Raw genomic sequence first — 15414 nt, 5'->3', positions numbered from 1 at the left:
TCGTGCGAGTGTACACAACAGACAATGCCCGAATAATGCGTGTAAGATTTCTATGACTACCAATGTAATCGCACAAGAAATATAAATACCAATGGCACACTTGCTCAGAAATACTGTCTGCATCATGCCTTAGCACTTGTTACTATATAGGGACGTAGACTTACAACTGTGTTTTACAATAATGTAAAGCCACGGCATGCGTAAGCCAATCAGGAGCACGATCATTTAGAAGCACGGGTCCTTCAGGGGCGTGTCCTTCTGCATCTTAGTGTCCTTCTGTCTCGAGCCTAGCCTCGCGCATTAGTGATTCCTTCGTATGTTTCTCGCCAGTGATACATTACTGTGAAATAAAGTACGAGCCGAGAGCCTTATTCTTGTTTTGTTTTTTTCATACGAAGGTTTATGGAAAGCCAGCGGTCTCCGTCTGACGACCCCGTGTTGCTGTGGATGAATGGAGGACCCGGATGTAGCTCACTCGTTGGTGCTGCCATGGAGTTGGGCCCGTTCCGCATTGATCCTCTGGGCGTGAACCTAACCGTAAACCCATTCAGCTGGAACAAGGCTAGTACAATTCGCTTGAATAAAAAATGCGTTACGCTACCACGTGTTAATTTTTCTAAAGACGGTGCTACTTTGACTCCCGTCTCGATGCAGCAGCTGTCATTCGCTGCCCGTGTCAACAGAGCGCTTGGATTTCCATCGCGTAATCGCAAATGTCGTGGCGTGTCTAACTTCATTCTGTAAATTACAAACGTCATAGTTCTTAAACCGAGCTAGTTTAACTTGCTTTACCAGTGATTGTGTCACACCTCACGCCGAAGGGCACTGTTACAATTTCATCTTGACGAGGCGGCGATGATTAGCAACCAGTTTCCGCTGTGGTTAACTTTTCATTCAAATCTCCACAACCGTTGCTCTTGTGGTGTTTCGTCCTTTTTTTTTTATATAGATCGCGAACGTGATATTCCTCGAGGCGCCGGCAGGTGCCGGTTACTCGTACGACCCCACCGGGAACAACGCTACTGACGACTACAAGACCACCGAAGACAGCTACCAGGCAATACTGGATTTCTTTTTCAAGTTCCCGCAGTTCAGAGAGAATGAGTTTTACGTGACGGGTGAGAGCTACGCCGGCGTCTACGTTCCTCTCCTAACACAACGCCTACTCCTCTCGAATCCACCAGGAATAAACCTGAAGGTAGGCGGTTTGATCTACAACCATACACGTCGAACTTGTACCATATACCACATTTGTTTCAGTTCGAACAGATTAAAAAAAAAAATATGTAGACTGTGACAGATATAGCTGCTGTACCTTTTAGTGTGTTTTATCTGAAAGAGGAAAGCTACCTGCGTGAGACTTCTGAATGCACCGGTTGGCAATTAAAAATATTCACGAATGAACATCTTACTCGTTATGGGGCACACGCTGCGATTGCGAAATTGAAGCTCAGCAGTGGTGAAGTCACGTCTGCTCATACATTCTAAATCTAGCATATACTTTATACAGATATCGGCTATTGGAGATTGCTGTGATATAGAGCTGCAGGTGAGCTGCATTAAATGTGAGAAATCCTGAGCAGTAAATAATTTGAGAAAAAAGAAAAAAAGAAATATCACCGCCCAAGCACTCCGTACAGATGGTTAACCAGCGAAGCTGAAACGTGCGGCCCCGGTGTTTACCGCTGGGGTAATCCCGACGGTTCATTAGAGTATTTCTCAAAAATTGGTTACGTCTTTGTGTTTCTAAATGAGGTAACTCACGCGTTCGGCTGCGACGGAGAGAATGACGTCACTGACGGTATGCCCGCAGTCGGCCGTTGTCGCTTGCGTTCGATGCCGCGAGTTTGCTCGGCGGCGTACGTGGCATTCGCTCGACATTGCCGGTTGCAATTCTTTTAAATTAAATTGCTTCTAAAGTAAATCTGTCCGTTACGTAAGACAATGAACGGCTCATACCACCTTAAGCAATGGCTCATACCCCCGTAAACGCGGCCTCCCCATTACGACGTCAGAAGAGAAGTGAAATTCTACGCTGGAATGACGAGCGGCAACGCATGCCAGCTGTGGAAGACGACGACGACGCTCGAGCCAATGCTGATGATGATAGTTTTCTGTGGACAGGCGACTAACGGGCGCTCTTTCGTTTCCCCTAGCCATATTAAGCTTCGCTTTAATTGTCTTGCCCCTGATGTGACTGAAGCGTAATCGTGGGATGGAATATGAATAGTACTAGATTGGAATCAATGATTATGAGAAACTAATCAAAACGACGCGTAAAGTGGGCGTAGCCGGTGTAGTGTGATGAGAGTTCTGTCGCATGTGTTTCTTCAGCTCTTCGTACTGTGCATCTTGCGTTCCGCGACATTCTGAGGTGCGCTTGCGCACACACTGCATATGTTTGCAAATGACAGACCTGCGTAATCTGAAGGTTCAGGATTTATACAGCGGCTACTCGAACTTGCTCGCAATTTTTTTTCTTATGCGCGCTTTCGCTTTGCCAAGGGTTACGCCATCGGAAACGGAGCGGTGGATTTCGAACTCTACGGCAAGGCGATCCTCTTCTTCGCCTACTACCACGGCCTCTTGGGAGATGAGTGAGCGTTCGTTACTCTGTTTCTCGTTTCGCGAAGCCCCGTCAGGTCGGTGGGACACAAACCCATCCCTCTCTGACCTTGTCAGTTGGCTTTCCGAAACACCCAAAGCGCGATTCATCTTTTTTTTTTCTTTTCTGCAGCCTCTGGAACGAGATCACGTCCAACTGCTGCAACGGCACTGTTTCGAAGGAGACATGTGACTTCTCGTGGCACACCCACGAGCCTTCCTGTGTTGACCCGGTATACCTTTGCTCTTAATGAGTCGTGATGTTTGCTCATCGGCGGTGAATTATAACATAGCGCCAACGGTTTGTGGTAGATGTTTCCTCGTATTTCTCTTTTTGTTGTTGTTATTGGCACCACTGAAGCGCAGTACAGAGAGAAATAGAGAGTTTAGTAAATGACGCCACGCCTAATAGGAAGAGGAAGGAAGCCCACGATATTAGTCGATATACTTTAATACTTGTTGGGGCCTGCATGGCTAAATCAGTATGCCTAGCGTTAGCCGGCAATCAGACCTCGCCAACTTTACATTGCTTTCAGTCGTGGCTTTTATCGTTCCAAAGCGAAACTGCGGCTAGAAGAGACACCATAGTGGACGAAGGGCTCAGGATTAATTTTGACCACCTGGGTTTCTTCTAACGTGTTCCCGAAATCTAAGTACACAAGCGTTTATTTATTACATTTCGCCCTCATCGAAGGATGGAAGGAACGAAAGTAAGAGGCGAAAGGCAGAGAGGTTAACCAGGGTAAGTGTCCGGTTGGCTACCCTGCACAGGGGGATGGGGTAAGGGCAGAAAAGATTAGAAAACAAGAGAAGATTAAAAAGAAGAAAAAAAAACACACATCAGTCTGCACAATTCTATAGTTTTTCACGAAGTCCTGTTTCTTTTAAAAAATGTCACAGTTTCGCCCTAAGGGCGAAGCAATGAATGCGATAGCAACACAGCAATGTCATACGAAGTAAGGTGAGCGGCTTTGGTAACAATATGAATTGTAGTAAACATGAGCTGATTAAGTAAGCAGGTGTGCTGCGGCGTAAGTAGACCGACATGAAGAGAGACTCGATGACCACGAGAAGGCGCGTGTGAAACGGTGGTGTTGATGAGAAGCGCTTCCCGTGGGCAGCGCGCGTGCGAAGGGACACACCTGTAGCGCTGCACTGCCGATCCGGGCAGCATTACATGTGTAGCGTGCGTTGGAAAATGTGACCCGACTATTACTAACTGAAGCAACAAGCGTGGTGTGAGCGCGCACAAACAAACATGAAGAGATCACACTGAATGACTGCAGACAACGACTGTCAAAACGCTGGCAGGAAGCATACGCCGGTGCGGGCGAAGGTACGTGCGGTCTATCGCTTCAACAGGAACTGAGCCGCGAATGCACGGCTCATAAAGGTCAGAGCCGTGTGGAGATAAGAGACGGTGCGGCGAGCGACGAGCGCGGTTGTTGGCAGAAGAAAAGTGCGCCCCCCCCCCCCCCCCCCCGCTTCCTCCGGCGCTGGCTTCCCGCTTCCTTGCTTGCGCGCGGGAGAGATAAGAGACCGTGCGGCCGAGCGACGAGCGCGGTTGTTGGCACAGTAGAAGTGCCCCCCCCTCCCTCCGGCGCTGGCTTCCCGCTTCGTTGCTTGCGCGTGGGGGATTAAGTGCGTTCGCTCTCCGTGATAGCGTGCGTCCCAGCACGCTTGCGCTCGGGCATACGGCGCGCGGTGAAGATTTTATCTATACGGAACCTCACGGCGACGGCGACGGCGACGACGACGGCGACGGCGACGGCGACGGCGACGGCGACGGCTACGGCGACGGCGACGGCGACGGCGACGCCGACGGCAGAAATCCGGTTGAAGTGTCCATATAATTGCTATCGCAATAAAAGCGTACTAGCGCTTTTAAAGCAGTTCGTTCCGACGTCGGATCGGACCAGGGACCAAGAATTCTGGCTTCCGTAAGGGGACGTTTGTCTATCTTGTTGAGCGTGGTTCTGAGGACTTTCCTTTGTGCACTAAAACAACGACAATCACACAGAAGATGTGCTATTGTCTCTTTGCAGCCGCAAGTTTCACAATCTGGACTTGTGGCCATTCCGATAAGGTAGGAGTACGCGTTGGTAAAAGCTACTCCAAGTCTTAGGCGACAAATGAGAGTTACCTCCCGTCGTGGTAAGCCATGTGGAAGGTGGAGCTTCAGATTAGGATCCAGGGAACAGAGGCGCTGGTTTTTAAAGTCCGTTGAATTCCAGTAAGCTCGCGAGCAAGCGCACGGAGATTTCGTGCTGCGTCTGTTCTGGACATAGGGATAGCGACGCAATCGGTTACTGGTATGTGAAGATCGAGTGGCTGCGTCCGCTTGCTCGTTTCCAAAGATACCACAGTGACTTGGCAGCCATTGAAATATGATGTCATGTCCTTTGTCAACTGCCTGATGGTAAATTTCGCGTGTGTCCGCGACACGTCGTTCGTGGGGTCCACGGCGTAGTGCAGAGAGCAAACTCTGGAGGGCGGCTTTGGAATCGCAGAAGATAGCCCATTTCTGGGGCGGTTCCTGATCGATAAATTTCATTACTGCAGAGCCGTCGTTGATGTCAAGTGCGATGTCCGGAATTTTATTACTGTAGATTTTGCTGGAACAAATACTGCAGCTGCTGAACTGGAGTGCATGACCGACCCATCTGTGTAAACATGTAAGCGGTCACTGTGGACCTCATGTAGTAGCAATAATGCTGCCTGCTTCAATGCTGCTGACGGCATTTGTGCCTTCTTCTTTACGCCTGGAATGGTGAGGCATATTCGAGGGGAATGCAAAGACCACACTGGCAACGAAGGCCATGCTGCAGGGACGTAATTCGATGGTAGCGATGCTCCGTGTATAGTCGGGAGACGGCTAAAACCCGTATGCGGCCTAGTTGTTGGCAGGCAAGCAAGATGGTGAAAGGGCGTCCTTGCGACATGTCGAATGTGCACTCTTAGAGCGTCGACTGCAAAGTGCGTTGATACAGTATGGTCACGTGCTATGGCGATTGTGGCCGCTGTGGATGCACACTTAGGGAGGCCGAGGCACGTCCGTAGAACTTGGGCTTGCATACTCTGGAGTGTTCGAAGGTTCGTTTTACTGGTGCTTCCCGCAGCACTGGCAGGCTGTATCTTAGGAAGCCCATAAATAATGCATGGTACAGCTGTAGCATCGATTGCACAGATGCACGACAAGGCTTTCCGCCGACAAATTTGAATACATGTGCTATTGCAGTCAACCTCTTTTTCATATATGAAATATGTGGCGTCCAAGACAAATCACGATCGATGATGACTCCAAGGAAGCGGTGTTTTATTTCGTAAGCAATTACTTGCCCATTTATGCGTATAACATGTGGAGTCATTGTTTTGCGCGTAAATGCGACTAATCGGCACTTTTCGGAGGATAATTCTAGGCCTTTCATACGCAGATAAGACGACGTTTGTGTGATCGCCTTCTGCAGTCTCGCTCGTATCTGCGGACGAGTTACGCCGGCCGCCCAGATGCAGATATCATCTGCATAGATAGATATATGGACCGTGCTTGGCAATGATCCAACAAGGCCTAGCAGTGCTACTTTGAAGAGCGTGGGGCTTAATTAACACTCCGTCTTGTGGCAGACCTTTGCTGGTGACATGGTGGGATGTCATTCCATCTTCTGTAGGTACGAAGAAGGATCTATCCTCCAAATAGCTGTGAATTCAGCGCAGTGCACGGCCACCACTGCCCACATCAATCAAAGCATCGAGGATTGCTTGGTGCGCTGCATTATCATATGCGCCTTTCACATCAAGAAACATCGCCACCGCTAAACGTTTCATGCTCTTTTGGTGTTGAATAGATGTTACCAAATCAAGCACGTTATCGACCGATGACCGACCGCGCCGGAAGCCCGCCATTGCATTCGGATATACCTCATTATGTTCTAAATACCATTCAAGACGCGTCAAAACCATCCTTTCCATTAGTTTCCCAACGCAACTGGCAAGAGCGATGGGACGGTACGATGCCAAGTCTTATGGAGATTTAGAGCTCTTAAGTAAAGGTATTAGGCGGCCGACTTTCCACTCACAAGGAATCAATCCTTCGCGCCAGGATTCGTTGTATCTCTCCAATAGTACACTGCGGGCTTTGTGGCCAAGGTTTCCAAGTGCCTTGTATGTGACTCCGTCGGGCCCAGGCGATGATGACTTCCTACAAGTCGCCAGCGCAGCTTCGAGCTCCTCCATAGAGAACAAGAGATCCATGCGAGTGTCCTCGGGTGCCGCAACATCACGTGCTAATGATACAGGTCGTGATGGCCCTCATCGAGTTGCGGCCGCCGTGGCAGGGAATCGAACACCAGACCTCGTGCTCACCACCTGAATGTCATAACCACATCGCCACCGCGTATAGAGTGCAACTTTGTTTAGCAGAGCCTGTCTTTCTCTTAAAGGTGTATACACACGCATGTTGCTCATGTATCGCCTTTTTTCCCATTTCTTTTTTTTTCTCTCAACACGCGCTAAGCTAGTTAATAACGTTGAAAAGAGACGGGGCGTTTCCGGGAAGCGACTTTACAATTGCTAGTAGGTACAGTGGGGGCGTGGCACTGCGGGTCACGTGACTTCCGCTTAACAAGTGTTGTCGTGGCGATCGTGGAGCTCCTAGGTGCCTAAGGACATAATCGCTTAGGGACTTTTGAGGCACCGGTCTTCGCTGAGCGTGGCTCTCTTATCTCCGGGAACGGGCACAACGATCTTGCCGAGCGCAGCTTCTACGTGCGTAGGGAGCGAATAATTTAGGGCGCGTTGAATGTCTGGCGGTGTCTGGGCCACGCCGGCCGCGCTTTATTATTGTGGCGTTTGTTCTAGTGGCGGAAATCGTTGCAGTAGTGGTGGTGTGGCATGACGGCTTTTGAGCTCGGTGAACGGTGGTGGTGTAAATAAGCGGATACTGCCTGCGTTTGAGCCCCGGTGCCGCGGCGGAAGCCGCGGTGCCGGGCGCCGACGAGAAGCGGCGGTCGTTGGGGTGTTGCGGAGCGCAGCGCCCAGATAAAAACATACTGCTCCAGTCACCCCAAATAAAACACCCCAAATAAAAACACCCCAAATAAAAAATACTGCTCCAGTCAGGTAGACTGCTCCCTCCCTGATAGTGAGATTATATTTGGATCATCAAAACAGTGATGTGTTTATTTCGGAATACCATATTTTCTCTCTCGCAGGCGCGAGGACAAGTGGGTGCTCGCGCCTGCGAGAGAGAAACGATGGTATTCTTACCAGCACCTACTAGCAATTGTAAAGTCGCTATCCGGGAAACATTTGCGTAGTACATGCAGCACATTGCGTGCCTTTCAAACATTTTTTTTCTTAGGTGGCGAGTCGGGCTCGTTGGTTAAAGTTCATGTTGAACAGATCTTGAAACGCATCGACACCCAGACAAACGGTTACAGGGTCCTCTTTGTGTGCCGGTGTGCTTTCAGATCTGTTCAACGTCAATTTCTTGTAGGACGCAAATTGGCAATTACGTGTCTAGAAAAAAGAAAAAAAAATGGTGTCATGCAGAATTGGCACACCCAAATGCTGGTGCAGCTGTTGTCGTCATTGGGTAATTAAGTCAGCTTGGGAGGATAATGTAAGGCTTTGACGCGAAACATTACGTGTGCTTACCTGGATAAAAAAGCAAGTCAAGGATGACAAGGCAGCGCTTGCTACCCACGATCTCCGTTTCCGTTTCACTTTTAAGTTTCAGCATTTCGAGGGAGCGATCCTCAAATAAGCCGTTCATAAGGCAGCCTTATTCAGGTTTTGTTGGTATTGCGATTTTCCTTTACCTCGCAGTGCGGTTCTTTGTCATGCACACTACGACGTTTACTTTGATTTTTTTTAGGTGAACATTGCGTACGACATTGTTCTCAAGAGTGGCTTGAACGTGTACAACCTGTACGTGCCATGCGACATTATAAAACAACCGCGGGAGCTTCTGTCGAGGCGTCACCCGGAGGTGACAAGTCAGTACGCAACGAAGCAGCTCCTGACCAAGATGCTTGGCATGCCAACATCGGTAAGTCACGCATGCTTCTGAACATGCCATCATTGTGTGAAGCATTAAAATAACCTTTAGCTCGGAATCTCCTATCTAAATACATGAGAATGGAGAAATCGTTTCTCTCGGCTCGTGCTGAACCAAATTCCGTGGTCTGTTGGATTTTAACGAAAGTTAATATCTAGTAACTGTAGGAAATGGACTTTCAGTTTATGTTGTAAAAATTGTTGAGAAATTATTGAAAAATTGTGAAATTTCCAAACTTCCAGTTTACTACTCTCTAACTGCGCAATAAGAAACGACATCGCAATTTTGTAAACTGCATCCAATAACACATTTAAAGCGGACTAGAATTATTGTACCGTACACTGCAGCTCTGGAATATACCACTTTTCCTTGAGCAAGATTTTTGCAAAACCCTCGCAAACGTTCTAACCATTTCACGTCAACTGTGAATTCATATATCACATTTGTTCGCTCGAGATTCTCTAACCGATGCAGTTGACAGAACTGCGATGTCTGTATTTGAAGTAGAGTTACGGGATTGTAATTGCTTCGTGCCTGTACTTTTTTTATTCCTTTACCGGTTTTCGGGAATTTTTCGGAAGAAATGTGAGGCCTAAATCAAAATTATGCTTCCTACACTCGGCATAATTCAGTTTTATGTCCTAAATGTGACAAACTTTATTCAATTTGGCGGAAATGTTGTTTGATTAGGTCATTGTTGCAGTTTGCGTGTATTGGAATAGGCAAGTTGTACCTGGCTTCGCGCTAAAGCTTCATCCTAAAATCATAAAGCTACAATAAAACATTTTGTAACTTTCAGATCTTGTGCAATTATTGTAAAATATTACTCGTTTTAAATCAAATTTATGCTTCTGAAGTTGCTAGAATTTAACTTTCCTGCTCAAGCGGAAGAAATTTTACACAGATCATTCCAACTGGCTGTGCTCATAAATGAATTTGTGCCTATTACACGTCTTTGAATAAGCAAGTTGGAGTTGGCCCGGAGATAAATCTTCTTCTTAACTCTGTTTTTACCATTATGCCAGTCATGAGCCAGCCAGTGCGAGCACTAAGCTTAACAATTCCGCTTTCGATCACAAAACTACCCGCCGCGGTGGCTCAGTTAGCTAAGGCGTTGCGCTGCTGAGCACGAGGTCGCGGGATCGAATCCCGGCCGCGGCGGCCGCATTTCGATGGAGGCGAAATGCAAAAACGCCCGTGTGCTTGCGTTGTAGTGCACGTTAAAGAACCCCAGGTGGTCAAAATTAATCCGGAGCCCTCCACTACGGCGTGCCTCATAATCATATCTGGTTTAGGCACGTAAAACCCCAGAAAGAAGATTAAAAAAACTGCAGTGACATATGTAACTCTGATCTATCGGTCTTTTGTAGAACTTATTCGAGACCCCGAATTGCTACAACCAGGACAACTTGTTTCTGTACTACAATAGACGTGACGTCATCGAAGCTTTGCACGTCGAACAGTCTCCACATATGTGGGTGCCGTGCTCGTAAGTCCATTTTAATGGTTCTCGCTCACATCTAGTGCTGAGGCGCCAGCATCGCCAGTGTCTCAGGTGGCATGCCCAAGAACCGAAACATTAACCCTGAGGAGACGTGAGTCCGAGAAAGGGTTTTCAAGAACATTCAACGAAGCTTCCGGAAGGATGAATGTTGGTTCGAAGCAAAAGTACCACATTTGCTTCCACCCTTTCGAGTTCTCTAAACAGGTCGTAACATACGTTATACAAATTGTATTCGCTTTGATGATAATGTGAAGAATCTACTTATTTTTGGTCTGCAGCGCCAGTCCGTGAATTCTATAGTGCAACAGGAACATGTCTGCAAAAAAAAAAAAAAACTGTTTTGATTGTGCAGTACAGTAAAATTGGTCTCTATACGGCGGAGTTCAAACATGGAGTTAAATTTGGATTATAATTTTCATACAATTTTGTGGCCATCAAGTATTTGCATACACCATTGTTCGAGACAAGTTCTATGCTCCGCACTTTTCTAATCCAGGGCAATGCATTAAAATGGCTTAGTACAGATGTAACTTTCAAACAGTGCTTGCATATTGTTCCTTGTGGCTTCTTTGATAACAATATCATATTTATGTATTTGAAAAACCTTCAATGCATTTGCGGCTTACACCGCGAAGAATGTCACTTGCACATTCATTATATCTCATAGAGGGCAGTAAAAAAATATCCGTGTTGGAGACGATGGATGTGGAGATTGACATGCCATCATTCGTTCCAAGTTTTCAGCACGAGGCAGTGGACGTATGATCCTGATAGGCAGATTGACACTTGGCCATCAGTGATAACTAGCACGCGATGAGATGTGGAAAGGTGTGGAAAACAGGATGCGTCTGAGCTCAAGGTTCTTAAGGACCTTGTGAAAGAGAAACAGCCGCGCAATTAGTTAATTATGCTAAAAAATACCGATATGAATGTCTTATTGTCGTCGACAGAGGGCTAAATTATTCATGCGGTACTGCATCATACTGTGTGCGCCCGAGCTTTGACTAGTGAAGAACTCCGGGTTACTTCAATAGTTGACGTCTGCTTAAATTTGAGTTCGTGGAGGTTTTTGAACTTGGCTTTATGTGTACGCGGCCGACATGCCATTAGTACAGCCCGCAAACTTGCGCCAAAAAGAACGCCACGGCCACGGACCCCTCACCAGCGGTGAAAAGAAATATGCTGCCCCAACAATAATATCGGGCTTGTCTTACTGCTTTTTTTTTTTTAATGTTTGTTGTTGTTTCTTGGCAGAGCGTGAGCTTTACGGTGGAGAACATGTTCCTATGGAAAACGCGTGCGTATATGTCTCGGAACGACTTCCTTGCTTGGTGCTGCGTTACAGAAAAACCCTAAACTACACCCAGCAGCACCTGACTATGCGGGAAGTGGTCCAACAACTGGCCGAATCTGGGCGCCTGAGAGGTCTCATTTATCACGGTGACGTGGACATGGCATGTCCGTTTCTCGGAGGCGAATGGTTCGTTCGCAGCTTGGGATACGAGGTAAAGTCTTCTTCGCAAGGAAAAGTAAAAAAAAAAAAAAAAAAGGGGGGGGCTGTTTTTCTACATGTGAGTAACAGTTCATGAGGTGAAAATCTGCACGCTGTGGACATACGCATTCTTAACTGTTATCGCACAAAGGGAAATCCACAGTGGTCATCTGCGAGGGTTTATGGGAAATCGCGTATTGTGAAGGTTGTGGGTTCCTGTGTTCTTAGGGGCCTCTCGATTCCCCGTATGGTCCTTCATTTCATAGTGAGCCTCTTGAATCCGGGAGGTTTGATGCCTTCAGGTAGCATACGAAGGTTTATTGGTCATATGCCTGCTTATAAACGTTCACGTACGACGTGGTGGTCAAAAGGCTGTTCCAGGCCATCATGGGCTGTGTGGCGCTGGCTAACACGCCCGGGGTTACACACACACATCAATACCCAAGATTGTGGACGTTGGAACAGCCCTCTCTATAGCACAATTCTAAGTGCATCGCACGCGTAATGCGAAGGTCTTGGGTTCGGCTCGCACCGGCGGCAAGTCGTTTTCGTTCACTTTCATTTCTTTTTAATTTTATAATTTCTGAACTTATATTAAATAAAAAACACAAATGACTTTCACTATGCTTTCCTTGGCTTCGTTATACTACATGGTGTGTTTTTTTTTTGTTAGCTGCACCAATTTTTTTTTAAATTAAAAAATATATATCTTGGTCACGTAATGTTTAGCATTCGAGTCTACGGATTGGCGGCCTCTAGATGCAGAGCAATTTCCGCACTTACGTGCGTAATTAGCGAAGTTACGGTAAATAACTTTCTAATTATCAACAATAGGTGGCTACAGCAAATGAGAACTTTGGGGCCCGTCCTCGACACTACCTATCCAAACGATCAAATTTCGAATAGCGGAGTTCATGTGGGAGCTACGCGAATAATTAGTTCCCCTTAGCAGGCTCCTTGAAACCGAAACTGGCCGCAAAAAGAGCGTCTGTGTCGTCGATGTCGCTGAGGAAATAACTCGACGTATATAGTGAGCTAGCGGCTATATCACTACGAATTCAAGAGAGAAACGTTGTAAAACAACGTCTTTCCGCGCGCGTCCATTGCTCAGCGATTGAAACGCGATATTCGGACAGTATGGCGGCCGGTGATTTTTTGTGCCACCGGTGATCACGGGGTGATCGCTGAGGGGATCGAATGCAGTCACGATGTATCAAAAAGACTCTCTTTCATGTGTCACAAAAATGCATCAACTCAGTGTCCCTGCAGCGCCCACCGGGGTCACAATAAAGTGTCGGCTGCCAAACTGTACGAGTATCGGGTTTCAATCGCTGAGAAATGCACCTTCGTATTATAGAGCTTTGAAGTATTCGTTTCATTCAATTATGTGTGATCTTGCCTTGCGCGTCTCATTTTTCCTTGGCAGCCCACATCGCAATACAAGATGTGGTACGTTGGACCCGATATCGCTGGTTTCGTGCAGACCTTCAGCAAGGACATCACTTTCGTCACCGTGAAGGTTTTTTTATTTACTCTATTTGCGTACTAGCCACTTTTTTTTGTAGGAATTAGGTCCATCAGGTCCTCTAATACTTTCGGGGCTTCAGTGCCCAAGAAAAAGCCGCCATTCGGAGCTGTGTTGAGTAGAACGTAACCTAACAAGAAACAATTAAGGAATTCTACTATTACTAGTATTCCTAGCTCTCAGAGTTCACAAGAACGCGGAATATGCCTTGTGTGACAGGGTGATAAACGAAGGCGTAGGCATATTCATGCTGCGTGGTAATATGCTAAGGATAATTGGCGGTGGTGCCTTAATAGGGGACAAAATAAACAAATAAAGATGAGCTGCATTAGTACACTACCCTTCGACAATACCAGAAAAAAGAGCCAATTAGAAGCTATAACCAATTAAAGACTCAGACGAAAGACTAGCGACGGCGCCACGTTGAAGTTATCGCACCACACTTGCCGTGACGTCATCAATTTCGACCGTGTCGGCTCGGACCTAGCTAACTTCTTATCGAAAAAACAAAATCACTTGATTCTATTCTGAAGGAGCCAAAGGCTGAACTTGAAAGCTTTCGCTAACACTAATGCTCCATAACGACCCAATGTGGGAAAATACTTTAAAACTCGTGACGTCATACTGACGTACCGCCGCTGGGATTATAAAATAGTCTTAGCTGTTTTTATTTGCTCCTTTCATAATCGAGCTGTTACCGCAAAATTAACGAAAATTTGAAAGTACTTTGTCATTTTAAACAAGTTCAGTGTCCCCCATAAGTGTCCTTGCGGTATTTGCGACTCTACGGTTTCTTGTACTGAGGAACTACGTACTTGGGAAGGCAGATGATCTAACTTCTAGAGAAAGCGACAGCGCGCTCATGAGGTGAAATGGCGGCCCCCCACGGCCACCCTAATCCACCGCTAGCCTTCCGGCCTCTTTAAGCTTGTGAGTTAAAAAAAACATGCGAGAAGGTTTTGTGAAGAGGTTTTGCGCTCTGCGAAAGGGGTAGAAATCAGGATTTTCAGTCTCCGGTCTTTCGGCAGTCCCATGTCTGTTGAAATAATTCAGTGTATATTACGTTGCGCTTTGAATGTCATATTGACACCTGGTGCTTTCTGGTATTTGCAATTTCGAGACCAAACTGATTCTCCTTTTCGATGGCTCAGCAAAATCACTAAACAAACGTAGTCAAATTCTCCTTTTTTTAACCTTGTTCTGTCGTATTTCTCTCTTTATTTGTATTTTAGTTTTTGAGATGAGGGGGTCTAGCAAACGCGATGTCCTGCTGTGTTTCCCGCATTTCTTCAGGGGTCATCTGTCCGAGACGGCGCCGATTTACAAGCCCGTGAATAATAGTAACGTTTCACATTTATTTAAACAATGGACAGGGAAGAACCTCCTCAGAGCCTACTTAGAATCCAGTTATGCTCAGGGATATTTGTTTGACGCGGTGATTGAAGAAATCAATTCAGACTAGCTAATATCGGATGGTACTATACAGTGTTGTCTTTGTTTCCTCTACTGCTGCTCTCTTCACTCCAGGGTGCCGGCCACATGGTTCCCATGGACAAGTCTGAAGAATCTCTGAAGATGATATCCAACTTTCTTTCAGGAAGCTCGTTTGAATGAAAATAAAGATAACTTTCAATCGCAACAATCGATAAAGAAGCAGCGCAATAAAAAGCATGCGCTACGCTTAATTCAGACGTTAACTTCCGAAATAATTTTCGGTGCCTACGCAATGATCACTACGCAACTTCGTTCTGTCAGTTTTTTAATAGGGAAAGAACTAAAGACTACTGGTAACAAGGACCAAAAGAAAGCGGTAGTTTTGATGTTGTTTTTTTTGTGGCGACGAAGGTGTTGCTACTGGCTGGGTTAGCCTGACAGACTCAGCCGGCAATTGTTCGGCACGATCTCTTTCCACGTCAAATGTGTCATCATACCACGATCAGTCCAGTAATTTTCAGAAATGTGAAAAAAAAAATGCGCGATGCTTCCTTGGGCACTATTCGTTTACACGTTGGTCAGGAAACCATCTTCTCAGGCTACGCAGAAGCTTTTTCATTTCAAAATAGAAGCGCTAGCAAAACCAGATGAAGTGCTCTACGTCACCCGCTTCGTTGCACTCGGTACAGCACGGCCGACCCTAAACGCCCGTGCACGAGTGTAGGCCACTTCTGTTCTTACTGTATATAGGAGAATGACTTTAATCTAAGAATAAGAATGTTTACACCCTCTGGGGC

At 46.6% G+C, this 15414-nt stretch overlaps 1 protein-coding gene across 1 annotated transcript; it reads left to right on the top strand.

Moving 5' to 3' along the window:
- The first annotated feature begins 648 nt into the window (after nt 1–648).
- LOC119432355 (lysosomal protective protein-like) lies at nt 649–15351 on the top strand. The gene is made up of 9 exons (XM_049658359.1): nt 649–669; nt 950–1198; nt 2506–2597; nt 2738–2837; nt 8480–8653; nt 10033–10151; nt 11512–11671; nt 13085–13177; nt 14711–15351. The coding sequence occupies exons 1-9, from the start codon at nt 649–651 to the stop codon at nt 14795–14797; spliced, it is 1095 nt and encodes a 364-aa protein (XP_049514316.1). The 3' UTR covers nt 14798–15351.
- The last annotated feature ends 63 nt before the right edge of the window (nt 15352–15414 follow it).

This window comes from Dermacentor silvarum, chromosome 11, assembly GCF_013339745.2.
Source record: "Dermacentor silvarum isolate Dsil-2018 chromosome 11, BIME_Dsil_1.4, whole genome shotgun sequence".
Taxonomy (NCBI): Eukaryota; Metazoa; Arthropoda; class Arachnida; order Ixodida; family Ixodidae; genus Dermacentor; species Dermacentor silvarum.
Note: the sequence above shows the minus strand (reverse complement) of the source record. Positions and strands in the feature narration are given on the sequence as shown.